We start from the raw sequence: 26,913 nt of genomic DNA on the forward strand, positions 1-26,913 counted from the left end.
TAAACATGGGGATGCTTCACTAGGTGGGAATGTGTGAGATTTGACACTCCCCGCCCCGCACCCCCAGCTTTTTTTAAGCAGTTAGGGAGAGGAGACATCGAAGAATAAACAGCCTTAAAAAAAGCTGGGCATGGTGGTACATGTCTATAATCATAGCTACTCAGGAGGCTGAGGCAGTAGGATTTTGAATTCAAGGCCAGTCTCAGCAATTTAGTGAGACTCTGTCTCGAAATAAAAAAAAAAAGTGTTGGAGCACCACTGGCTTCAATCCCCAATACTGGAGGGGAAAAAAAGTACAAGGGGCATAACATTTCATGGCATATTTATAGAATAGCTAATAGACTAGTATGAGCAGAGCACAGGGGATAAGGGGAAAAAGATGAAGTTTCAAATTTAGAATCCAGCTGAATGACAAGCTAAGGAATTTGGAATTTCACCAATGAGTGGCAGGGAAAGTACTGCAGTTAGGAGAGTTTTTAGGTATAATGAGATGGGCTTGTTTTTCTTTTTAAAATAACAATAGCGGGGCTGGGGATGTGGCTCAAGCGGTAGCACGCTCGCCTGGCATGCGTGCGGCCCAAGTTCGATCCTCAGCACCACATACCAACAAAGATGTTGTGTCCGCCAAGAACTAAAAAATAAATATTAAAAAAAAATTCTCTCTCTCTCTCTCTCTCACTCTCTCTCCTCTCTCACTCTCTCTTTAACAATAGCAATAATATGGAGGAAGGATTAGAAATAAGAAGAGGCTGAAAGCACAGCGAGCAGACAGAATGCTGTTGTATTAGTTCTGGTGTGAGACGATGAAGGTATAAAATATGGAAATGGTGTTGGCCATGGGGCAAAAGAGAAAAGCTAGACCACATTTCAACAAAAATATGTGAGTACCATTTGTTATACAATATGCAAGATTTTTTGGGGGGATAAAATTCAAAAATTAACAAATCCTACTTCCTTCAAATGATATGCTTATAATATATATCATATATTCATATATTCAATATTTACTGAACACTATCTGCCACATCCTGTAGCAGGTAGTGAGCACACAGTAATGAATGAGACACACATTAAAGTGATGAGAGACATATAATCATAAATTAAACCATCAGAAATTGGTCTATAAAGAGAATAAAATGTAGGCTGGTATGAAAGACTATCTGAAGGAACTTTAGACTAGGTGATCAGGGAATATTGTCTCTGAGGAAACATAAAAGTGAGCTTTGAATGATTAAGGAGGGCTTGTGAGATCGGGAGAAGAGCATTTTAGGTATATGGAAAAGGAAGGGCAAAGCTCTAGCTACAGTACATGGAAGTCATTCAGTTCTCTCCCATCCCCATTCTAGTCCCAAACACCATCATCTTTTGCATGGATTATGGTCACTGACTTCTAACTAATGTTCCCAATACTACTAGTACTTCAGTAAGAGTAATTAAAAAATAACAACAATAATTTTAAAAACCTAACTATGTTAATTTTCTGTTTTTAATGCAATTGGGGAATAGAATCCAAATCCTTATGTTGTAGTTGCTTTTTTGTCACGACGACCAAAAGACCTGACAAGAAGGAAGGAAGGAAGTTTATTTGGGGCTCACAGTTTCAGAGGTCTCAGATGACCAACTCCATTGCTCTGGGTCCAAAGTAAGGCAGAACAGCATGCCAGAAGGGCAGGGTGGAGGAAAGCAGCTCAGAACATGGCCACCAGGAAGCAGAGAGAGCTCCGCTCACCAGGGACAACAGTTATTGCCCAGTTAATTCATCAGTGGATCAATGCACAGATTAGACTAAGGCTCCCATAACCCAATCATATTGCCTCTAAACTTCCTTGAATTGTTACACATGAGCTTTTGGGGGATACCTCATGCCTAAATCATAACACCTTATTTTTGTCCAACAGAGCCTATACAGTCCAGCCTAGCCTACCTCTGACCTACTCACACGCAACAATAGTAGTAGTGTCCTTTTGCTTCCTTCAACAGATAACTGTGTTCCACCAAAAGGGCCTGTGTATGTGCCTCTGATGGGAATTCTTCCCCTTGTTCTTGGCTCGGGTAACTCCTATTCATTCCTCATGATTTTACCTTAAATGTCATTCCTAGGGAAACCTTATGTCATTTCTCAAACTGAATCACGTCCCCACTAAAATCTTTCTTCCTATTCTTCACTTTTTCTGTTTTGCATTTATTCCAATTTATAAATTCATATTTGTGAGATTCATCAATTAATACATCCCCCTAAACTAAAAGGGGAAGGAATTGGGTTTATTTGTTCACTCATTATACCCAGTATCAACACCTATCTCAGGATATATGCAATAAATATCTATTGCTTGAAAAGCCTCTGCCTTTGGGACTTTATAGACTGCAGGGGAGTAGGTGACAAAAACATGGTTACAATGTTATTTAATAAGTCTGACAAAGAGGTAGGCTAGGGTACTGAAACAGTGCAGAGGAGGCACATGTGTCTGGGAGAAGCAGTCAAGAAGGCTTCTGAGAGGAGTTGATGAAATATTTAGATAAGTCTTACAGCACAAGCAGGAATAAGTTAGGGAAGAGCATGGGCAAGACATGGTTATGAGAACTAGCTAGAAGCATTTCAGAATGGCTGCAATTATGTTATGTATGTGTATATGTGTATAAAAGAGAGAAGAAACCAGTTAGTTAGAGGAGAAGAAAAAAGAGAAAGAAGGAAGATAAGAAGAAAGAGTGATAGAGACTGAGGGTATAGAAGTGAACAGAGAAGAATACATCAGGAATCGAGTCTTCATGTTGCCCTGAGATGAGATTTCACCTTCAATGCATACAGATCACTGGTATAGGAAGCCTGTTATCTACGTTGTAATTAATCTGATGGAGAAGATGAGGGCTTTTAGGATCACTTTGAAACTGTACATGAAAGTAATAATAGGAAATGAAACTAAGCAGGGGAGCTAAGGATAGGGGCTGGGGTTGTGGCTCAGTGGCAGGGTGCTTGCCTCACACATATGAGGCATTGGATTCAGTCCTCAGCACCACATAAAAATAAATAAATAAAATAAAGATACTGTGTTCATCTATAACTAAAAAAAAATTTAAAAAAAAGGTTAGGGCTTGAGAGAAGATACATTCTACAAGGGTTTAGTGATTGATTAGAATAGGGTTGGTGTGTAAGAGAATACAGTAAAAACTTCAAGGTCTAAAAATGAGAAAAGTTGTATTTGTAAGAAGTGATTTCAAAGTCATAAATCCATTAAAGACTAAATTTTACAGGATAGATGGAAGCTGGATGTAGTGGGGCATGTCTGTAATCCTAGTTACTCAGGAGGCTGACGCAGGATTGCAGCTTGGGCACTTAGGAGGACCCTGTCTCTAAATAAAAACATAGAGCTCTTACCTAGCATGTGCAAAGCCCTGAGTTTAACTGTCGTGTCTCTCTCTCTCTCTCTCTCTCTCTCTCTCACACACACACACACACACACACACACACACACACAAAGAAAGAAAGAAAGAAAAGAGAAAAGAGCAGAGATGCAGAAGCAATGTTGATTGCTAATCTAAAGGAGTTGGGGCATATTATCACTGATGGAGCCAAAAAAAGACAATGTTGCCCTTGAGGGTTCTCAGCTCCATGGTGGCTACAAAATGAAGAAAGAACCAGAATGGATTACAGAAAGTCTTGTGCTACCTCACTGCTATTAATGTGTTGAAAGTCAATAATATCAGATGTGTTAGAGCCCTAGAAGGAATAGGGGAAAATGGTATCTGAGTCAGGTCATGATTTCCACTTCTCACAACTGTTGGGACCGGGCTCCAGCCTGTGCTGGATAGGTAGACACTGGAAGAGAGAAACCAAGCTTTGTGTTTTGTTTAATTTTTTAAATTTATTTTTATGTGGTGCTGAGGATCAAACCAAGTGCCTCACATGTGCTAGGCAAGCACTCTACCACTGAGCCACAATCCTAGTACCCTAACCCCCCCCTTTTTTTTTAATTTTAAGTTTTTGTGGTATTAGGGGTTGAACCCAGGGCCTCATGAATACCAGGCAAGCACTCTACCACTGAGCTACATCCCCAGCACCTAAATTTAAGTTTTAAAAACAAATTGAAATTTTACCTCAAAGGAAACTGGGGACAGAGGGAGTAGGATGGAACTTATCTGTAAACACTAATGGTATTAATAACTGAAAGTGTTAATAAGTAAAGAAATTTGGCTAAGATGTCATTAAAGGATCTGTTACACACTGGTGAAGTTAAAAGGAATGATTAGGAAAATGTGATTCTTATATGGACAGAAATGTTTGGGATTTTAATTTTACCTAGTAAAAACCAAGATTGTTTTCATGTGTGTGTGTGTGTGTGTGTGTGTGTGTGTGTGAGTTTGTGTGTGTGAGATTTAATGGTAGACACTTTAAGTTTCAGTTAGATCATTTTAAGTCTTCTTTTCAGAAAATCTTTTTATTGATTTGTTCGCTTTTCCTAGTAGAACATAATCTTTGTCTACCATTAAATCTAAGTAGGTCTACCATTAAATCTTAGTAGAACATAATCTATGTCTACCATTAAATCTCACAAAGTTGCCACAGCTAGCCACACATTTGCAAGCCTCCTGCCTCGGCCTCTAGGTATGCACCAACAAGTGTGGCCAAGGTTATTTTTTTTTTTTTGATCTCAGATTAGTTTGAAAATAGTAATAAAGCTGGGAAGATATATAAAGAACAGTGTTTAGTCCCTGTGAACTAGAAAAGAAGTTTCAAATTAGTGTTCCAAAGGAAAAATATTCCCTAAAGTTTCTGGTTAAATATACTGGAGAAATTCCTGTCTTGAAGATTCATAATGACCATGTAAATATCAATGGTCTCTAAAAGTTCTGGAATAAAAAAAAAAAAAAACTTGTCAAGCCAGTATTTCTAAAAGGTATTTGAGCAGAGAATTTTTTTCCTTCATCTATGATATTTTTTTAAAACCTATAACAGAGCTGGGCACAGTGGTGTATGTACATCTGTAATTCCAGTGGCTCCAGTGGCTGAGTGCCAGCTTCAGCAATGGCAAGGCACTAAGCAACTCAGTTGAGACCCTGTCTCTAAATAAAATACAAAAATAGGCCTGGACATGTGGCTCAGTAGTTGAGTGCTCCTGAGTTTAATCCCCAGCATCAAAAAAGAAAAAAAGGGGGCTGGGGATGTGGCTCAAGTGGTAGCGCGCTTGCCTGGCATGCGTGGGGCCCGGGTTCGATCCTCAGCACCACATACAGACAAAGATGTTGTGTCCGCCAATAACTAAAAAAATAAATATTAAAATTATCTCTCTCTCTCTAAAAAAATAAATAAATAAACCCTTTATTAAAAAAAAAGAAAAAGAAAGAAATAAAAGTAGTTAATATAAAGTCAAACATTAGGCTAAAATACGTATTCTAGAGACAAAAGTTTTATCCCTAGAAGGTATTAATTTTTTGCTTATTGACTGTTACCACTCAGCCTGAAAAGTATACAAGATTACATAAAGAGGAGGAGATATAAGAACATGGATAAACTGAGCTCAATGGCACACACCTATAATCCCAGTTACTTCGGAAGTTGAGCAGGAGGCTCACTAGTGTAAAGTCATTCAGGGCTAAGTACATAGCAAGACCTTGTGTCCAAATAAAATTTTAAAAAGGGCTGGGGCTATTCCTCAGTGGTAAAGTGCTTGCCTAGTATGGATGAGGCCCATGATTTAATCTTCAAGTACCATAAAAAAAAAAAAAGAACACAGGTAAATGTGTAGGACAATAATTTAAAGCCTGGAGTCTGAAATAGGTTAATATATAGGACATATAAGGCTGTGAGATGCAGCTGCACAGTAAGGTACATCTTAAAATTTCTTTCTTTCTCTCTTTCTTTTTTTTTTTTTTTTAAATCATTCTTACTATCTGAAAGCAAAGCCCCACCTCCCCAACAAACTCTCATTTTAAAACAAATACCTTTATTTATTTATTTATTCATTCATTCTTCTGTGGTGCTGAGGATTGAATCCAATGCCTCACACCTGCTACGCAAGGGCTCTACCACTGAGCAGCTACAACTGTAGCCCCACGTCTTGAAATTTCCATTTAATAAATGGGAAGAAACTGAAAATAGTTTTGGGGTATGTTTGCTCAAATATCCTGGTAATGTGGGTTTACTCTCTGCTGTTAAGTTTGAGAAGCAGTGAATTAAAGATTATGTTCTACTAAGAAAAGTGAACAAATTAATGAAAAGATTTTCTGAAGAGAAAAAAAGATTTAAAATGATCTAACTGAAACTTAAAGTATCTACCATTAAACTTTCTTACATGCTCAATATCTACCAAAGAATTTTTCTATGAAATATGATCATCAAAAAGAGGCATATGTCAATGGAACAATCAGGTACTTTAAAATTTGTTTTAAGTTTTTAGGTTAAACTAAGAGCCTACTTTAGGGAAGGTCACTCTATCAAAATAATTATCTTCTGGTATTTTCACAAAAGTAAGTCTCAAAGTAAGAGGAAGGAAGAAATTTATTTACTGAAAGTTCCATCTAATTTCATGTGGAAACAAATTCAAATACAGAGTATTTCTTTCTCTTTTTGCTAAGATATAAGAAATAAGAAATACATATAAGAATTGAAGTTTTGAATTAGATCATTTTACCCAAGGTATATGTAGGCTTACCTGTATTCCAGCATGGCTACAGAGGTAAAAATCAAACTCATACGGGTGTGTAATGTCTGTATCAACGGTTGTTCCAGCTGGGATATTGCCACTTCTTCCGACCTAGATTTTTTTTTGTCAAAGTTCAAACAAACAAGACAAAGGTAAAAAATGTATTTAAAAGCACCTTTAAAAATGGGTGTGTGTACACATATATACATATATGCTGATTTCATGTTTCACTACTTTCAGCTTGAAATATTATTTAAGCAGTCATAGGGCAGACCTTATATGCGGTTCCTAGTTGTTTTTTTTTCTCTAGGACTGGGGATGGAACCCAGTGCCTTGTGCATGCTAGGTGCACATTCTACCACTAAGCTACATTCCTCTCAGTTTCTATTCTTAAATGTTATTAAAAGTAAGTGCTGATAAACAACAAAGAGTTACATAGTCTATTACTACTTACCTGGGAGTTGATTCCAACAGGGATGGAAGACATTTTTAAAAAAATTTAAGTTAACTTTTAGTGCTCCAATTTATGGTACCTGTACACAGTGGGTACTCTTTTTAAAAAAAAGTATTTATTTTTTAGTTTTAGTGGACACAATATCTTTATTTTGTTTTTATATGGTGCTGAAAATCGAACCCAGCGCCTCACGCATGCTAGGCAAGCATGCTACCACTTGAGCCATATCTCCAGCCCCCTACAGTGGGTACTCTTAAGCACGTAATTTACGTAAGCATTTTCCTTGGAGAACACTAAATATTTAGAGGAAAACATACTAACAATAACATCAACAATAGTCACCAATTGTTAACCATGTATTTATCAGGTACTTTATTTATTTTATTTATTTATCTATTTATTTATTTATTTAAATTTATTTTTCAGTTTTCGGTGAACACAACATCTTTTATTTTTTTTTTATTTTTATGTGGTGCTGAGGATCAAACCCAGCGCCCCGCGCATGCCAGGTGAGCACGTTACCGCTTGAGCCACATCTCCAGCCCATTTTTAGGTACTTTAAATATATTATTTCTAAAACCTGATGCAAGTTAAGTGTTTTACCATTTGGAGAAACTAAGGTTCATGGATATAAAATAATGCCCAAGAGCATATAATAAAGAGCCAAATTGGAATTAAAACATGTAAAGACTGTAAAGGCCCAATTAAAATATGTAAAGACTGCAAAGGCCCAATTTTCAAAATTTCATACTATCAGTTTTCTTACATACTAACATTTTCTTACAGAAGGGATACCATCATTTTCTCTAAGTGGTTTTGATGTGACTAAAATTTTTCAAAATTCCTGATAATGAAAAGCTCTTAACATTTTAAATGCATGTTACATCCACTTAAATCTCCTTATCTTCAACACATTTAAAATCATTAACTATAAGTCTAGGATTACATGGCTAGGAAATCAGAAACTACTCTACTGACTCAGATATTATTTCTGCAATGTGAAGGACTGCTCTCAGGTGGTGGCTTGAATTACTGCTGTATGATCAACCAGTTACTCTTTATCAAGCATAAAAGAAAGGAAACAGTTTTAATCTACTCAGTTATGCCTAATACTGAAAAAAAATTAACTCTAGCTGGCTGGGATAGGACATTCCTATAATCCCAGCTACTTGGGAGGCTGAGGCAGGAGGATGGTTGTTCAAGGCCAGCCTCAGCAACTTAGTGAGACCCTATCTCAACATTTATAAAAAAGGGCTGGTAATGTAGCTCAGTGGTAGAACACCCTTGGGTTCAATCCCCAGTACTGGGAAGAAAACAACCATAACAACCCAAACCTAAAAAACAACAAAACCCAAAATTAAATCTAATAAATTAGCTACACATAATATATAAAAAGTGGTACTCTATTTAGAGAGAAAGCAGAATGTCTGGTTTATATCATTGTTCTATCAGTTTCTAGATGATCTAGGGCATGGTATTTTACTTTTCTGTACCTATTTCCTAAACTGTAATTAACTCTCAGCTGTTACTAGTAGTATTATTTTATTTTTTTTTTATTTTTTAATATTTATTTTTTAGTTCTCGGCGGACACAACATCTTTGTTGGTATGTGGTGTTGAGGATCGAACCCGGGCCGCACACATGCCAGGCGAGCTCACTACCGCTTGAGCCACATCCCCAGCCCTTCTAGTAGTATTATTTAGAGCAAAGAAAAGCAAACAAATGAATGGCATGACTAAACATCAGATATTCATAAACATTCAATTTAATTTAAATTTCTAGGTATAGAAATATACTTAACAAAGGTCTTTAACAACTTGGAGGCCCTAATAAAACTATTACTACTGCTATTAGAGACGTGGTATATAGTACAGTGGTTAAGAGTACTCTGGAGCCAGAACAGTGGTACATACCTGTAATACCAGCAGCTAAGGCAGGAGGATTATAAGTTCAAAGCCAGCCTCAGCAAAAGTGAGGCGCTAAGCAACTCAGTGAGACCCTGTCTCTAAATAAATACAAAATAGGGTTGGGGATGTGGTTCAGTGGTTGAGTGCCCCTGAGTTCAATCCCTGGAACCCCCCTCCACCAAAAAAAAAAGAGTACTCTGTAACCAGATTGCCTTGATTTAAGTGCGACCTCTACCAATTACTGGCTTTATAACTGTGGGAAATTATTTAACTTCTTTCTATGTGTCATAGTTTTCTCTTATACAAGATGAGGGATGATAGTTATTATCTTCTAGTGTTTGTTAGGATTAAATCAGTTAAATTTATAAAAAATATTTAGGCTAGGGATATAGCTCAGTGGTAGGAGAGTTGCCTAACATGTGCAAGGCCCTGGGTTTGATCCCCAGCACTACAATCAATCAATCAACCAATCAGAATGAATGAAAAGGCTTAAAACAATGACTGTTATTGCTATTATTATTTCTTCTTCTCTCTTACTACCACCATCACTACCACTGTACAGCTAGCTAACACTTCACTGAGTACTCAGTATATGCCAAATGCTGTTCTAAGTGCATTTTATTTAATCTTCTCAACAACCAATAAAAGATAAAAATTAATATTATTCAATCTTTTGGGAAAGAAAACAGGCATAAAAGTGTTGAGCACTTTTCCAAAATACACAATTGTTATACATACACAAGACAAGATACTTCTCTTAGTTTTTTCTATTGAATTCCTTTTCCAAAGGTACAATGATATTTGCCTCCTCAGATTTCTCTTGCTCCAATGTTTGAGGATGGGAGAAGATGGGATGAGGGCAGCAAAATTGCTATTTGCCTACATTGCATATAGATAAGAAGACACATTTCCCTGGGTGTGTACACTTTCCTTTCCTTCTAATTATAAAAATACATATCACACTTTATAAAATACAGAAGATTATCCTGTGAACTTTAAAAGAAACATTGTTCAAAAGTTAGTTAATATTAATTTTTACTTCTTAAAAAAGCTAATTTTTACAAGTTATTTTAAAAAGAAAGGGTTTGGGATGTATAGCTCAATGACAGAGCACTTGCCTAGCACGCAAGTGGCCCTGGTTTGATCCCCAGCACCAAAAGAAAAATAAAAGAAGATGGTACATGCCTATAATCGCAGATATTCAGGAGGTTGAAGCATGAGAATTTCAAGTTCAATACCAGCATGTGCAATTTAAGCCATACCCTGTCTCAAAAATAAAAAGGCTGGGGATAAGTGCTGTGGATGTGGGCAGAATGCTCTACCTAGCATATGCAAGGTCCTAGGTTCAATCCCTAGTACTGCAAAATTAACAGATAAATAAATATACCTATTTTTTCTAAAAGTTTCTTCATAACAACAAAGTAAAATGATATTTCAAACATTTGGAGTTACTAGAAATTCTAGAAAGTTAAGTAATAATTAACCTATTTTGATATTTCTTTATTCAAAATTTAATGGCTGAACCCCACTACTGGCAGAAGGCCCTAAATAAGTGCTTTACAACATTATGACAGATTACCCTTTGTGGGGCTGAGGTTGTAGCTCAGTGGTAGAGCGTTTGCCTAGCATGTGTGAGGTACTGGGTTAGATCCTCAGTACCACATTAAAAAATATAAAATTAAATAAGATTACCCTTTCTGTCCTATCAGCACAAAATAGTCGAGTGTGATGTCTCTTCTGTACTACGATATAGGTTATTCCAGGTTGATAGTCTTTCTCCAAACTGATGCAGGCTTCTCGAATTGCTAGTAGCTCATAATATAACACCTAGAGAAATGTGATGGAAAGAGTCAACAGAGTCAACTGTTCTTTATTACATCCTTCAAAGTAAAATAATGATTTAGATTGAGAATTTCTTAATTTTATCACCTTATAGTTAAGATACTTCCTATTCCATTTTAATTATCCATTTTAATTATTAGCAGAATAATCAAAGATTATACATCCGTAGTGAACATATTAAAAGGGAAAGTCTACTGAAGAATCAAATTTTGAATTTAGGAACTCTCAGTTGAAAGATTTCAACTTCAGAACCAGATACCATATGGTAAGTATAGTATCTGATTACACCATAGTTTGAGGAGATCCCAGACAACCAACCTGTCTAAACTGTCCCTCTGAAACACCATCCCGATAAAAGATGATACGAGTAGGTTTGAACCGAGTTGACTTATAAAATTGAATGAGAAGTTCTCGGACCATGGATGCCAAGTCCTGGATGATCTCCTGCCTGGGTCTCTGAACTCTTACTGTGGCACAGTATCTGCTTGGGTGGGCATCCATACTACCTACAACCTAGGTTGGAAAAAGTAAAGAAAAATAGAAATTAAAATAATGAAAACTATGTGGATTTCATTTACATTTTACTATAACCTTACTATGCATCACTATTTTCTTTAAGAATAATAAAAATAGATAATTCTTAGTGAATAAAAGACCTACTGCAATGTCAAAAACCTGTTTTCCTATAAGTAGGCTACACTTTATATTTAACAATTAGATTGTTTATTTATTTATTTTGTAGTACTGGGGATTGAACACAGAGGGTCTGTGCCACTGAGCCACACCACGACTTTTATTTTGTAACTGGTTCTTCCTAAATTGCTGAGGTTGGCCTTGAACTTGCAATTCTCCTACCCCAGCCTCCCAAGTTACTAGGAAGACAGGTGTGCACAACTATGCCTGGTCTAACAATTAGATTCTAACTGTTTTTGGTAAAGATTAGCCAAGAAAGAAAAGGACAAAAAGACATGCATAAAGAGAGTAAGAAAAAGAAAATAAGTAAAAAGGGGGACCAATTCAAACCACTGACTTCTTTTCATATCTCTTCTACTTTAACAACCCATTCTAGAAGTCAGACTTTTTAAAAAAAAATATTTTTAGTTGTAGATAGACACAATACCTTTATTTTATTTATTTTTATGTGGTGCTGAGGATCAAACCCAGCACCTTATACAAGCGCCCCACCATTAAGCTACAACCCCAGCCCTAGAAGTCAGACTTAATATTTTAGCATTATCTTAGAACTCTTAGGATCCATAAATTTTAAAATCATGAGTTTCTAAAAAAACTTAACACTAAAAAACCCCCAAATAACTCAATCAATAAATGGGCAAAGGAACTGAATAGGCGCTTCACAGAAGAAGAAATATCAGCCAAGAGATATATGAAAAAATGTTCAACACCTCTAGCAATTAGAGAAATGCAAATTAAAACTACACTGAAATTCCATCTCACTCCAGTCAGAATGGCAACCATCAAGAATACAAGTAACAGCTGAGTGTATATGCCACTGTGCTCAGGAAGCTGAGACAGAAGGATTGCAAGTTCAAAGCCAACTTAGCCCTCAGCAACTTAGCGAGACCCTGTTTCTAAATAAAACACAAAAAGGGCCGGTCAGTGGCTCAGTGGTTAAGTTCCCCTGGGTTCTATCTCTGCTACCAAAAAAAAAAAAAAAAAAAAAAAAAAAACAAGTAACAATAAATGTTGGTGAGGATGTGGAGAAAAAGGTATGCTCATACATTGCTGATGGGACTGCAAACTGGTGCAACCACTCTGGAAAGCAGTAGGAGAGTCCTCAAAAAACTTGGAATGGAACCACCATTTGACCCAGTTATTCCACTCCTTGGTGTATACCCAAAGGACTTAAAATTAGCATATTATAGTGATGTGGTCACATCAATGTTCACAGCAGCTCAATTCACAATAGCTAAGCTATGAAACTAATCTAGGTGCCTGTCAACGGATAAATGAATAAAGAAGATATGGTATATATACACAGTGAAATATTAATCAGTCATAAATAAGAATGAAGTTATGGCATCTGCCAGTATATAAGAATATATCATGCTAAGTGAAATAAGCCAATCCCAAAAAACCAAAGGCTGGATATTCTCTCTGATATGCAGATACTAACACACAATAAGGGGTGGGTAGGAGGGAAGAATAGAAGTTCACTGGATAAGACAAAAGGGAGGGCTGGGGATGTGGCTCAAGCGGTAGCGCGCTCGCCTGGCATGCGCGTGGCCCGGGTTCGATCCTCAGCACCACATACAAACAAAGATGTTGTGTCTGCCGAGAACTAAAAAATAAATATTAAAAATTCTCTCTCTCTCTCTCCTCTCTCACTTTCTCTTAAAAAAAAAAAAAAGACAAAAGGGAATGAAGGGAAAGGAGAGGGTATGGGAAAGCAAAGACAGTAGAAATCAATCAAACATAAATTTCCTACGTTCATATATGAATACAAGACCAGTGTAACTCCACATCATGCACAATCGTGAGATTGGGAAGTTATACTCCATGTATGTATAATATGTCAAAATACACTCTACTATCATGTATATCTAAAAAGAACAAATTAGAAAAAATGAGGAGTTCTTTTACTGCAAACTCCTAGATTTGACATCCTGAATCTGTAGTCAGTCTTCTTGGGGTGCAATTGTGTTGTGTATTAGGTCTTCAGAGATGTTAATCTGGTTTTCAAACTGGCTATCTCAATTGTCCCCTTCTATGTCCTGTTTCATATTGTTACGTGTTTAAAGCAAAGGAGATCTCAAAGTATGAACTTAAAACGTTATTCAGATCATAGCCTCAAGCTAGTTACTGGGCCTCCCTATTCTTTCTTCCAGGATAGTCTATATCAAATTCATGCTTCAAAAATAAAACTTAAACCATTTCATTCCCTTCATCCTTATCCATGTAATACATCTTTCATCTAACAAAGACAATACTGAAATATATAAACAAACTCTTAGAACCATAGAAGTACCTGAAAATGCACAATCACAGAGAGATTGCACAGACAAATTAAAACAGGTAATTTTTCTTGGGTGGGGGTACCAGGGATTGAATCCAAGGGCACTTAACTACTGAGCCACATCCTTAGCCCTTTTTATTTTTTGAGATAGTGTCTTGCTGAGTTACTTAGAGCCTCTCTAAGGTAATGGGGTTGGTTTGGAACTAATAATCCTCCTGCCTCAGGCTCCTAAGCCACTGAGATTATAGGTGTGTGCCACCATACTGGGCTGAGTAATATAATTAATAAACTTGACTTAATATATATATAGAACTTGTAGTTTTCAAACCAGAATAATCATTCTTTTCAAAAACTCAAGGAGGTGGGCTGGGGATATAGCTCAGCTGGTAGAGAACTTGCTTCCCATGCAAAAGGCCCTGGGTTCAATCCTCAGTACCACCAACAAAACAAAACAAAACGAAAACAAAACAAACAAACAAAAACTCCACGCCCAAAAAGTCAAGGAGGGGCTGGGGTTGTGGCTCAGTGGTAGAGCACTTGCCTAGCATGTATTAGGCACTGGGTTCAATTCTCAGAATTGCATAAAAATAAAAGAATAAAGTAAAGGTCCATCAACATCTAAAAAAATAAAAAAAAAAAACCTGAAGGAACATTTATGAAAGTTAGCTACAAAGAAAATATCATTAAAACTCAAAAAGCTGAAACTAAAATGTTGATATTGGTCTAAACTTTAGATAAAAGAAACCTGCCTAAGTAGTATCATAGGTTTAAAGCCATCCTCAGCAACTTAATGAGGCTGTAAGCAACCTAGTGAGACCTTGACTCAAAATAAAAAATAAAAATGGTTGGGGATGTTGCTCAGTGGTTAAGCATCCTTAGATTCAATCCTGGACCAGAGGGGGGGGGGAGGGGGAGAGAGAGGGAGGGAGGGAGGGAGGGAGAGAGAGACCTGCCTAATGATACTCACAGCAGCAATAGAAGGTTTTTTCCCATCACCAGCAGGTGGATGAGTGACATCTGCTCCCAAAAAGATCACTGGTTGCTGGAACACAGAAGGTCTTAAACACATTTTTTAAAGGGGTTAGATAATTCATCATCCATTTATCTGTTTCACATGATTGCAACATAACTGCAAGCCACTGTCAGCACAGAGGAAGTCCTGAATAGACAGCCTCATAGGCCTCGACTACCAAGTGCTTTATCCTCTTAATTCAAGAATCCCTAGTCAATAAAGTAGAAACTGTCACAACAGGGCTGCCCAGCATTTTTGTGAGAACAATTTTTGTCTTAAGCAGTAAGTGCTGGTGGTTGCAAAGGGCAATTGATGCTAATGTTCTCTGTAATCAGAGTAATTATAAATATTAATCCACCAATTTTTCTCAAATTTAAAAAATCTGCTTATACATCAATGAGAAAAAGAATCATTAGACTTTATATGGGAAAGATTATGGGAGCTGACTACTCCCCATCCTCTGGCCAAATGTATAAATTTGAGTAACATATAATAGTCACAAAGTAGTGAGCCTTTCCTTTTATTTTAAAATTATATCCTTTAAAATTCAAAAGACTGTGGGCTGGGGATGTGGCTCAAGCGGTAGCGCGCTCGCCTGGCATGCGTGTGGCCCGGGTTCAATCCTCAGCACCACATACCAACAAAGATGTTGTGTCCGCTGAGAACTAAAAAATAAATATTAAAAATTCTCTCTCTCTCTCTCCCCCTCCTCTCTCACTCTCTCTTTAAAATAAAATAAAATAAAATTCAAAAGACTGTTTTTTAGTTATTAAACTTGTTGATAAAACTCAACACATCCCTCTTATTTATGAATCTCATTTCATATTTAATAGGGATAAGGTGGTGGAGGGTGGCAGGGAAAAAAGGAGCTTTTTTTATTTTCCAAATACACATGGACCAAACTTGTTCTAATGCTTACGTATGCATATAAGTCAAGACAGTTAACCTCATGAAATCAGGATGAAGATGATTATTAAATAAAGGAAAAGCTCTTTTTTAAGCTAGGCTCTCCAGTGAGAAATAAAGTTCTCAATATTTTCTGACAAGGCAAGAGGTAGTTTGTACACTAAATGAAAATAGGGGCCAGAGTGGGCCAGTTCAAACTATTTTAATTTTTTTGCCAAAATGTCTACATATCCCATGGCAGAAACCATCAAGGTTATCTCTAAGTCAGAGCTTACAGTAATTACATATGGCCATATATAGAAAAATGAAGACAGGAAAAATAATGAGAATTTTTATAAGTGATTAGCTTACCTTTGATGAGGTACAAGAATATTATTTATCCCGCCGAGTTTAACATTAATCTTTAGGCACAAATTTGAGAGAGTTTGAGGAGATGTTTTTATTACATTCTTCACTTGAACACACTGTGTAGCCATACCCAAAAGTGTATCTCCTACACGTTTCACCTCCGCTGTGGAATAAATAAAATACCTCAAGTTAGAACAAGGACTTAAATCCACTTATTGAAAAATAAAGTTATTATGCATTCCCCCTGCAATACATCCTTGTACTACAGGATACTCCAAATTACCATGCTAATAAAACGTGAAGTATACTATCTTGAAGATTAGGTTAAGTATTTAGTGGTAATTTTTCTGACTGTTTTCTTCTTTGTGTAAAAAAAAAGTATATTTTTAGCATTGGAAAAAAACCCCATATCTCTTCCAAATACAAAAGATTGTTGAGGTGGATACAATTAAGATGCAGAAGAGTTCCCTGCCTTCCCTCTCTGATAGCAAGTCAGAGATTTACAAATACCAATGGTTTATCCTCCCTCACTTTTTTTGCCTAAAGACAGGATGTAAATTTTTCTTTACAACCCTTGGAAGCTCAAAAAGATAGTGCCTGAGGAATATGTGAGGGGAGTTTACTCCACTTGTGTTTTCCATATACGTCTCTCCCCATAGTTTCCCACTTCTGGAAGCCTGGGACTGCTTTCCTTTTTAATTTATTTATTTTTGTCAGTTCTCTAAAATTAATGTTCTTTGTTAGATATTCTATGTAAGCCAAACTCCATAAACACTACCGTGAACTAATTTTACCCCATGTGATACGCACTATATACTTTAATAAACTTGCATGGTTTTCTCCATTAATCTTCCTTTTGTTAGAGTAGTCTGTTTCAACTATGAACTTCTTAAGAGGTTGAGGAAAATAATTTTCATCATAAAAATAGTATCACTACAATAACTAAAAAAAAAAACTATAAAGCAAAAAACACATAATCCTTTATCATTTTATTGTACTCTTTTCCAGTAATTTTCTCATTTATACTAATGTACTTATAGTCAAAGTATGTTTATGTCTATCAATTTTAATCTCCAGCCTTTAGTTTGAAAGTGATGAGGCATTACAGTGTAAATAATAAAAGATTCCTGTTCTTTGCCTCTTCCATAAAGGAAATCGAAGTCTAAATCTTTACCCTAAGGATTTCAGTTTACATAACTTTTTTTTTCCTCCTCAGTACTAGGGAATTGAACCTAGAGCCTTAAACATGCTAGGTAAGTGCTTTACCACTGAGTTACATCCCCAGCCTTTTTAATTTTTTGAGTTAGAATCTTGCTAAACTGCCCAGGATGTCCTTGAATTTGGGATCCTCCTGACTCAGCCTTCTGAGTAACCATGTGCAGATGGAATACACAGAGAGATCTGAGTTGTGGGAACATGAAGTCAAATGAATAAGTCTATAACATAGGCCTACTGTGCTGACCCCCACAAACTTTCACTTTTAAAAAGCAATTTACCTGTAGCCTTTCCTGGCTTAAGTCCACAGAATATGTTACATTCCTCAGCAAACTACCTATTATCTGCAGGAGAAAAGCATGCTGGAAATGTGGATAAGAAGAACACAAGTTAGTCTGAAGGGGGTTATTTCTGTGACCCTTACATGGTCCAGATCCTAAACATCAGGGAGCTAAAGATAATTTTCCCTAACCATAAAATCTATAAGAACAGGTTCCAATTAGAGATGGTCAGCAAGAGCCAAAGTGACTTAGAGTTTTATGGCAGTGGGGATCTGAAAGTGTGATATCATCCTGCTGTCAAAATCAAGAGGTAGGGCTGAGGTTGTGGCTCAGTGGTAGAGCACTTGCCTAGCATGTGTGAGACACTGGGTTCGATTCTGAGCACCACGTATCAATAAATAAAATAAAATCCATCAACAACTTAAAAAAAAAAAGTCAAGAGGTGGACCTGGGAGGGACTCTCTGAAACTGCCCTGGAACCTCCAATAAAACTGAAGGCAGGGAAATGTGTTGTCCCTCTCTTCTCTGAGAGGAACCACTTTCTCCGTTAAGAAGTTCCCCATTTCTCCTTTCCTATCCTTTCTAATAAACTCATGTTGTCACTCTCAGTGATGTGTCTAAAATCTTCCTGATTTGATCGTAAGAATCAGGGTTTGAACAGGGGTCCACTGCATTACCTATTTCCTGGAAGGCCCCAGCCCTGTAATAGTATCACCACACCCAGTACCGTAATGTGGAAAACATTTTAAAATTAAAACTGAGAACATACTACACATTGTCTTACAATCTGTCATTTTCACTTAAGAGTATGGTTTTCAATCTCCATATATAGATTGCTCTTATTATTAATCTAGTAGCAGTTATTCTGTTTTCCAATGCCACAATGGATCTAACCAGACTTATACTAATATATTAGGTTGTTCCAGATTTTCACTATTTCAAACAAAATATGTAACTTCTTCATCTTTACTTTATTATAAATTTCTTGAGGAGCTAGGTGCGGTGCAGTGGCTCAGGCCTATAACCCCAGCAGCTCTGGAGACTAAGGCAGGAGGATGGCAATTCAAAGCTAGCCTCAGAAACTTAGCAAGGCCCTTAGCAACTCAGCAAGACCCTGTCTCTAAATACAATATAAAAAAGGCTGGGGATGGGGCTCAGTGGTTAAGCACCCCTGGGTTTAATCCTCAGTACAAATAAACAAACAAATAAATAATTTTCTTCAGGATAAATTTCTATTATCTTCCTACACACATATATGTATATGTGTTTGTTATTTTTATAAAACATTTTTATAATAAGAGCAAATTACCTTCCAAACAGTATTATTCATCCAACAAATTTTTAATGAGCACCTAATACTGGTATTGCACAAAGATCTGTATATGAATCAATGCAGACATTGTTCCTGCCCCCAAAGAATTCATAGCCTAGTTATATAAACATGCTTTTAATTAAATAACTGCTCAAATTTAACAATACAATTGTGAAAATAATATTAAGGAGAGGTACAAGGTGCTGACGATAAAAGAGAAAGAATTTGATTTGTGAAGGTCAGGCAAATTCTCCCCTCAGAAGAAACTTCTAAACTAAAATTTGAAGGAAGAATGTGGGGTTGGGGTGTGGTTTAGTGGTAGAGTGCTTGACTAGCATGCATGAGGCACTGGCTTCAATCCCCAGCACCACATAGAAAAAAAAAAACTAAACAAAATAAAGGTATTGTGTTCACTTACAACAACAACAAAACAGGAAGAATGTACATTCATTTTCTTGGTAAAGGTTGGAAAGTGAGGTATGAAAAATAACAGTAGAAAGAAGACGATAAACAGAGTCCGACTGTGAGGGTCTGAAAATAAAAGGAAAATTACAATGAAAGCAACATTAAAAAAGCATCTCAAATGGATTGGGAGACCACATAGAAAATAGGACTTAGAAACAATTCCAGCTGCTGCTTAGAGTATGAACTTTGGTCGCCTCCACTTTTTTTTTTTTTAGTTGTACATGGGTTCAATGCTTTTATTTGTTTTTATGTGGTACTAGGATTGAACCCAGTGCCTCACACTTGACAGGCAAGTGCTCTATCACTGAGTTACAACTCCAGCCCTCGCCTCTATCTTTTGATTGAATGACAGAAATACCTAAACAATCAGACTAATTACACTGTACTCAGAGGCATGAGATGCATACCAAGTGGTTGTTATCCAACTTCTGTTTTATGGACATTTCCATTCTGTTTATACTTTCTTTTCTTTATCTTTTATTGATCAGGAAGCAACCAAGATGTCTTTCAATAGGTGAGTAGATAAACAGTGGTACATCCATATAAAGACTTTTAAAAAAAATATTTTTTAGATGTTTAGACCTTTACTTTATTCATTTACTTATATGTGGTGCTGAGAATCGAACCCAGTGCCTCACAGATGCTAGGCAAGCGCTCTACCACTGAGCCACAACCCCAGCCCCCATAAAGAAGTATTAATTCAACAAAAGAATGAGCTATCAAGTCCTAAGAGATGGAGGAAACCTAAATGCATACTGCTAAGTGAAAGAAACAAATCTGAAAAGGCTCCATACTTCAACTGTATCATATTATAGAAAAAATAAAACTGTAGAGATACAAAAAGATTAGCATCTTCAGGAATTCAGGACAGAGGCAGGATGAACAGGATTTTTAGCACAGTGACTCTATTCTGTATGATACTGTGATTATAATGCATTTGTCAGAACCCAAAGAATTATACAATACAAAAAGTGAATCATAATGTAAAACTGTTGGTTTATTTAATGTACCCTTTAAGGGAAGAAGTTAATAATATCTATGTAGGAAAAACTGCAGGGAGCAGGGTGGTATATAGGAATTCTCTATATTATCTGCTCAGGAAGAGACTACATGGAATGCAAGCAAGTGTTGGAAGCTGTGTATAAATTATGGATATTATTTGAGCCATTAAGGCAGGGAAGCTGCTTTTCTGGGAAAGAAAGCCCAGATCACGCTGGTACCCTGCTTTAGCTCACAACCCTAGGATCAAACATAGCCACTTAGAGATGGGTGTAACCTTTCAAGCACCAAACAACCTGTTTACTTCAAGATCCCTGCCACCTTTGATCTACTTCCCCTTAAATAAAGGATTGGGGCCTTTTTCAGTTGTTCAGTTCCAGTTACTATCAGGGCTGGAAGACCCATCAGACACCACCCTTTTAAATCTAATTTCTGACTTTGTCTTTTGTTCCTTACTGAATATTTCAGACTTTTTATCTTCTCAGGAGGCTCACACCACCAAGCAGGAATCTGCTCTACCAAGCAGGAATCTGTTCTCTTCCTCTAAGACAGGTTCTTGGTATGTTGATCAGTCTGGTCTTGAATTCATGAGTTCAAGTGATCCTCTTGCCTCAACCTCCCAAGCAGCTGGGCCTACAGGTGTTGTCACCATGTCCTGCTTAGCTGGTAAACCACCCCCACAGGCAAGAAGACAAATTAGGAGCTATGGAAATACTCCGCTTCCCAGTAATAGTGTATGAGAAACCCTGTATGGTGACACACACCTGTAATCCCAGTGACTTGGGAGGTGGAGGCAGAAGGACTGCATGTTTGAGGTCAGTCTGGACAATTTATCAAGACCTGTCTCAAAATTAAAAATAAAAAGGACTGGGAATGTAGCTTAGTGGCAAAGTGCCCCTGGGTTCAATCCTTAGTACTGAGAGAAAAAAACTGTATGAGAACATATATTATTCTTCCTTTTTTCCTTCCTTGCTTGCTTCCTTATTCCCTCCCTCCCTTTCTCTCTTCCTCTAAGACAGGTTCTTGGTAGGTTGATCAGTCTGGTCTTGAATTCATGAGTTCAAGTGATCCTCTTGCCTCAACCTCCCAAGCAGCTGGGCCTACAGGTGTGTGTCACCATATCCTGCTCAGCTACAAAATTATTTCTCAGGTCTCTTCTTGAACAATTTAGTTTACTGATTTAAAAGTAACAATGCACGACTTACTGTACCATAAAATATGTTTTAGTATTTGAAAGCTATAGGATACATAAGCCTAAAATGAATATCAAGTACCTGAAGAAAAATGCAGATTTTTTTTCTTTTATGGTACTTTGGGTCAAATCCAGGATCTTATGCATGTAAGGCAACACTCTACCACCTGAAAATGCAGTTTTAATATATCCTTACCATACACTGGTGTCTTTCCTGGCAGGATGACAATAATGAGCTGTAACCCAGAGTATGTATTCTTGAGGTGCCGGAACATGGGCTCTACGCTGTCTGCGCCCTGTGCATATTTGCAGAAGCATGGCTGGCCCTGGATGGGCATCCCTGCATCCTTGGAAATCTTACGCAGTTGGTCTGTGAAACCCCTGGAAGAAGAAACCATTAAATATAAAACTTGTCTAGTCATTAATACCTACAAAATAGTAATGAAAAGTATAGAAAATGAATGGAGGATGAAGTGAAGATTTGTGTGTTCCATATACACATAATCATCGGATTACTGATGTCAAGGGCAACATCAGGTCAATAATGTATAGAAATCTTCCTCTATTCTCGGGGAATATGTTCCAAGGCCTCCAGTGAATATATGAATCTATGGATAGTACAGACCTTATAATTTAATGCCTTTTTGATCTTAACTAAGCACTTATGCACTGAGGATGTAATTTCTGCAGTTTTTTCCTTTCTTAACATTTATGAAAAAAAATTTTACTGCATATGATTTTTTTCTCTCCTTACTGATAAATTTCACTTTTTCACTTAAAGGGATCACTTAGTTGTTTTTTTTTTTTTTTGTACTGGGGATAGAACCCAGGGGCACTTTACCTCTGAGCTACATCACTACCACATTTTATTTTTTATTTTGAGATAGGGTCTTGCTAAATTGCTGAGGCTGGCCTCAAACTTTTGATCCTCCTGCCTCCTGCCTTAGCCTCCTGAGTTGCTGAAATTATAGGCATGTGCCACTACACCTGGCTACAGCTTTTCTTTGGCATATCCAAATTGCCGGCATCAGTATTCTTACACTTTGGGGGCATTATTATGAAAAACAAGGTTATTTGGTGGGCATAGTGGCACATGCCTCTAATCACAGCCACTCAGGAGGCTAAGGCAGGGGGAATCACAAGTTGGAGGCCAGTTTTGGTAACTTAGTGAGATCCTGTCGCAAAATAAAAATAAACAGAGCTGGGGACATAGCTCATTGGTAGAGTCCATGAATCTAATCCCTAATGAGTTCAAGATAATACATGATTTTAAATACAATAGCATAAAATATGGTTACCTAAACACAAGAACTGCAGTACCAGAGCAGTCAATAAGATGGCTACTAAGTAACTAACCATGTACAGCAGGGTTCACTGGATAAAGGGATGTTTCATATCCCAGGTGAGGTATGATAGAAAGGTGCAGTACAGTGCAAGATTTTATTATACTACTCAGAAAAAAAAGTATATCTTCAAAACTTATGTGCTGAACTACTAATTTCTGAAAATTTTTTTTAAAGTCTTTTTTTTTTTTAAGAGAGAGTAAGAGAGGAGAGAGACAGAGAATTTTTAATATTTATTTTTTTAGTTCTCGGCGGACACAACATCTTTGTTGGTATATGGTGCTGAGGATCGAACCCGGGCCGCATGCATGCCAGGCGAGCACGCTACCGCTTGAGCCACATCCCCAGCCCCTGAAATTTTCTATCTAATATATTTGGACTACATTTGATGGTAGGAAACTGAAATCATAGAAAGTGAAACAATGTGTAAATGGGGACTCTTGTATTTTATAAACTAAAAGCATACTATACCATTATATGGTATTTTGTAGTTTACAAGGGGCATTAGGAACAGAGTGTCCTGGTTAAGAGCTCAGCTCTAGAGTTAGCATGGAGAATTTCAACTGTAGTTCTGCTACTTACTAGTTATGAAATTTCAGACACATTTACCTCTTTATTTGTAAAACAATTACTTACATTATAGGATTGGCAAGAAGACTAATTGAGATAATACATGTAAAATACTTAGCATATTACCCAAGACCATTGGTAAAAGTTTGAAAATTTCAATTAATATATGTTTTCTAATGTGATCTTGACAAGATCCATTGAGAGAGGCAGGTCAGGTATTATTTTTATTTCATAGATTAGAAAACAGTTTCAGGGAAATAAGTGTTTGGCAAAGGTTAAATGTTAGCTAAATAGTAGAACCATAATTACAATATAGTCCAGAACTTCCACAGTATGACCTATCAGACCAAGAGAGCAGGAAAGATTTTTGCCCTCAGGAGATGAAAAACATGAAAAGGAAATTTAAAAACAAACAAAGAAGGCATTTTAATGTATTTTCACCTACATAAAAAAGGACAATATCTTATTTATTTATGTATTTATTTTAAAGGAAAATCCTGATTCCTTGAGAAGATACCTTGGTCTTTCTTTCTTTCTTTTTTTTTTTAAAGAGGGGGGGGGGGAGGGAGGGAGGGAAAGAGAGAGAACTTTTAATATTTTTTTTTAAAGAGAGAGACAGAGAGAGAGAGAGAGAGAGAGAGAGAGAGAGAGAATTTTAATATTTTATTTTTTAGTTATCGGCAGACACAACACCTTTGTTTGTATGTAGTGCTGAGGATCGAACCCGGGCCGCACGCATGCCAGGCGAGCGCGCTACCGCTTGAGCCACATCCCCAGCCCCGACAATATCATATTTAAAGAAAATTCTGTATTTAACATAAATGAGTAATGATGGGAGGAGCAATGAACCTCATTTGTTTTGTTAGTTTTGGGTGACAGGGAATGAACCCAGGGGCACTTAACAAATGAACCACATCCCCAGCCCATTTTATTATTATTTTCCAGATTTTGAGACAGGGTGTCACTGAGTTGCTCAGGGCCTCACTAAGTTGCTGACGCTGGATTTGAACTTGCAATCCTCCAGAGACAGATTAAATAAATTATTCATTGTAATAAAGTGGCAAAGCTGGGAATTGAACCTATTCTATCTGCCATTAAAAGACAATGATGCTGCTACTATACCATATAATCTAGTCTTTTAGGATGTCCACAAGCATGAATCAAAGACTTTACTAAGACTAACACATTTAGGAATCTTCATCAAAGTATCAAGAAGAAACATTTTAAAAAGCTCAGTGATGTGTGTGAAGCCTTGGGTTCGATCTCCACTACTACCAAAGAAGAATGAAAAAAAGTCCATGTTGAAGGAACATTTGGTAGAACAAGACATGAGTAATTTAAAATCTAAATACAAATAGGCCCTGAAACCAAAGTAATGACATTCCTTACTTTAAAATTTCTTCTCTGCACTGCCTCTGTGTGGCAAAACAAGCTATAGCCCACATTTTGATTTCAACTCCTGTGTGGAACTGTTTTCCTCGCATATCCCATACTCCGTGGCTTGGTGTTGCCACTGTCCGATTCTATAGGAGAAAAAAGAACAAAAACTTTATGGTGTATCTGATGAGTCAAAAATAAGTATTTCAAATTGCTGAATTAATATAAATCTGATATTTTATAAGAAACTGGTTATTTTAAATCAATATTGTTTATAATTTTAATATTAAAAAACCCCCCAAATTCCACTAAATTCAAGCAAGGACATTTACTTTGAAATTTAAAAAAATATATTGTTGGAATAACGAAAAACTTTCTAAAATTCCAGACTTAGCTATGATAAGTAGCTAAGTACTTTGTACTTCTTACAAAGTACCTATATTTCATTAAAAAACCAAGAGGCTTTACCCGTCCTCCATACTGGAGCATAGGTGCTGGAAGTACACGTCCGGTTACATGGGCCATTTCATCTCGAACTTTAAATTGAAACTCCTGAACAAATGGATCTGTTTCATAATTTGCACTTCTTACCTAACAACAGGAAAAGTTTGTAGTTACTCTCAAAATTCCCCTAGATCCTGTATTTTACTCATTAAAGCCCTTTTTTATTTCTTCTTTTTCTTTCTCTTTGTTATCTATGTTTTGCAATAGGTCTCATCAATGGTGCCCTAACTGGAGAATGGAGAATCTTAGCTTGGTGATTATGGTCATGAATGGATTGTAGGAGGTCTGTGAAGCCCTTGGTAATTCATACAAAATTTAAATGTATATATTAGATTGAATAATAAGATTTTAACTATTATTGATCCATGAAATTAAAAAAATATTTATTCTTAAGTTTTAGGTGGACACAATATCTTTATTTTACATTTATGTGGTGCTGAGGATTGAACCCAGTGCCTTGTGCATGCTAGGTGAGCACTCTACCACTGAGCCACAACCCTAGCCTCTGGTCCATAAAAAGTTTTAATGATTGAACCTAATATGTTTTGAGAGGGAGAAATACTTCACCTTTAGTTCTCTGATTACAGAGAACCCAGACACATATTACTAAAATCTATTTCCTATAAAGTTTGATAGAAATATTTAAAATTTTAAGACTTTTTTTTTAAATTTATTTTTTTAGTATTTGGCGGACACAACATCTTTGTTGGTATGTGGTGCTGAGGATCGAACCTGGGCCGCACGCATGCCAGGCGAGCGCGCCACCGCTTGAGCCACATCCCCAGCCCCTAAAATTTTAAGACTTTTAAAAACTACTTTATGATTTATATAAGTTTACTTCAGAATTTTCAGATAAACAGTACTATATTATAAAGTTTATTTAATGGAGTACACTGGAGACATGTAAGAAAGCCAGAATGAGTTATAGGTTATAAATTTTTCACAATGTATCTTTATATACAAAGAGAAAATTCAGTATTAAATTTCACCATAATTCATGCTTACAGCATACTATATTAGCTTTTTTCAAAACATATTCACTTGCTCTCAGAATGAAGGATAAAGTTACAAAAAAAAGATGGTGTTCAACTTCAATAACTGTATAATCTAAACATGTGAACAGAATCTCCATATAATAAGAAGGAAAAGCAGGCTGGGGTTGTGGCTCAGCAGTAGAGCGCTCACCTAGCACATGCAAGGTACTGGGTTCAATCCTCAGCACCACATAAAAATAAAATAACTAGGGCTGGGGATATGGCTGGGGATGTAGTAGAGTGCACACCTAGCATGCGTGAGGCACTGGGTTCGATCCACAGCACCACATAAAAATTAAAAATAAAGATATTGTGTCCTCCTAAAAACTAAAAAACAAATAATAAAATAACTAAAATAAAGGTATAAAATTTTAAAAAAGAAGGAAAAATAATTTTCTAAAATAGGCAATAATGTATCTTTTTCTTCAAACCTAACTGCCATTTATTTCTGTTGTATGTTGGTTTATCTCCACAGTGAGGTCATAAAAAATAACAACTACTATTTACCAAGACTTACTATAACTTGTTTATAGCTAAGTT

General features: G+C 36.6%; 1 protein-coding gene across 4 annotated transcripts in view; it reads right to left on the minus strand.

Annotated features, from left to right (window-relative positions):
• Window positions 1-26,913, minus strand: part of AGO3 (argonaute RISC catalytic component 3) — a 137,098-nt gene that overhangs the window by 13,843 nt on the left and 96,342 nt on the right. For 3 of the 4 annotated variants that reach the window (XM_081306197.1, XM_081306198.1, XM_081306200.1), the window contains 8 exons: window positions 25,304-25,426; window positions 24,848-24,981; window positions 21,742-21,926; window positions 16,085-16,244; window positions 14,783-14,873; window positions 11,160-11,354; window positions 10,692-10,826; window positions 6,648-6,749 (listed from right to left, as the gene is read on the minus strand). In XM_081306197.1, coding sequence (XP_081162323.1) covers window positions 6,648-6,749; window positions 10,692-10,826; window positions 11,160-11,354; window positions 14,783-14,873; window positions 16,085-16,244; window positions 21,742-21,926; window positions 24,848-24,981; window positions 25,304-25,426 — 1,125 coding nt within the window. Of the gene's footprint in view, window positions 1-5,607; window positions 5,696-6,647; window positions 6,750-10,691; window positions 10,827-11,159; window positions 11,355-14,782; window positions 14,874-16,084; window positions 16,245-21,741; window positions 21,927-24,847; window positions 24,982-25,303; window positions 25,427-26,913 lie in introns of those variants that run through there. The other variant, XM_081306199.1, reaches the window with a different exon arrangement.

This window comes from Spermophilus citellus (genome assembly GCF_964194105.1).
Source record: "Spermophilus citellus genome assembly, chromosome: 9".
Classification (NCBI taxonomy): Eukaryota; Metazoa; Chordata; class Mammalia; order Rodentia; family Sciuridae; genus Spermophilus; species Spermophilus citellus.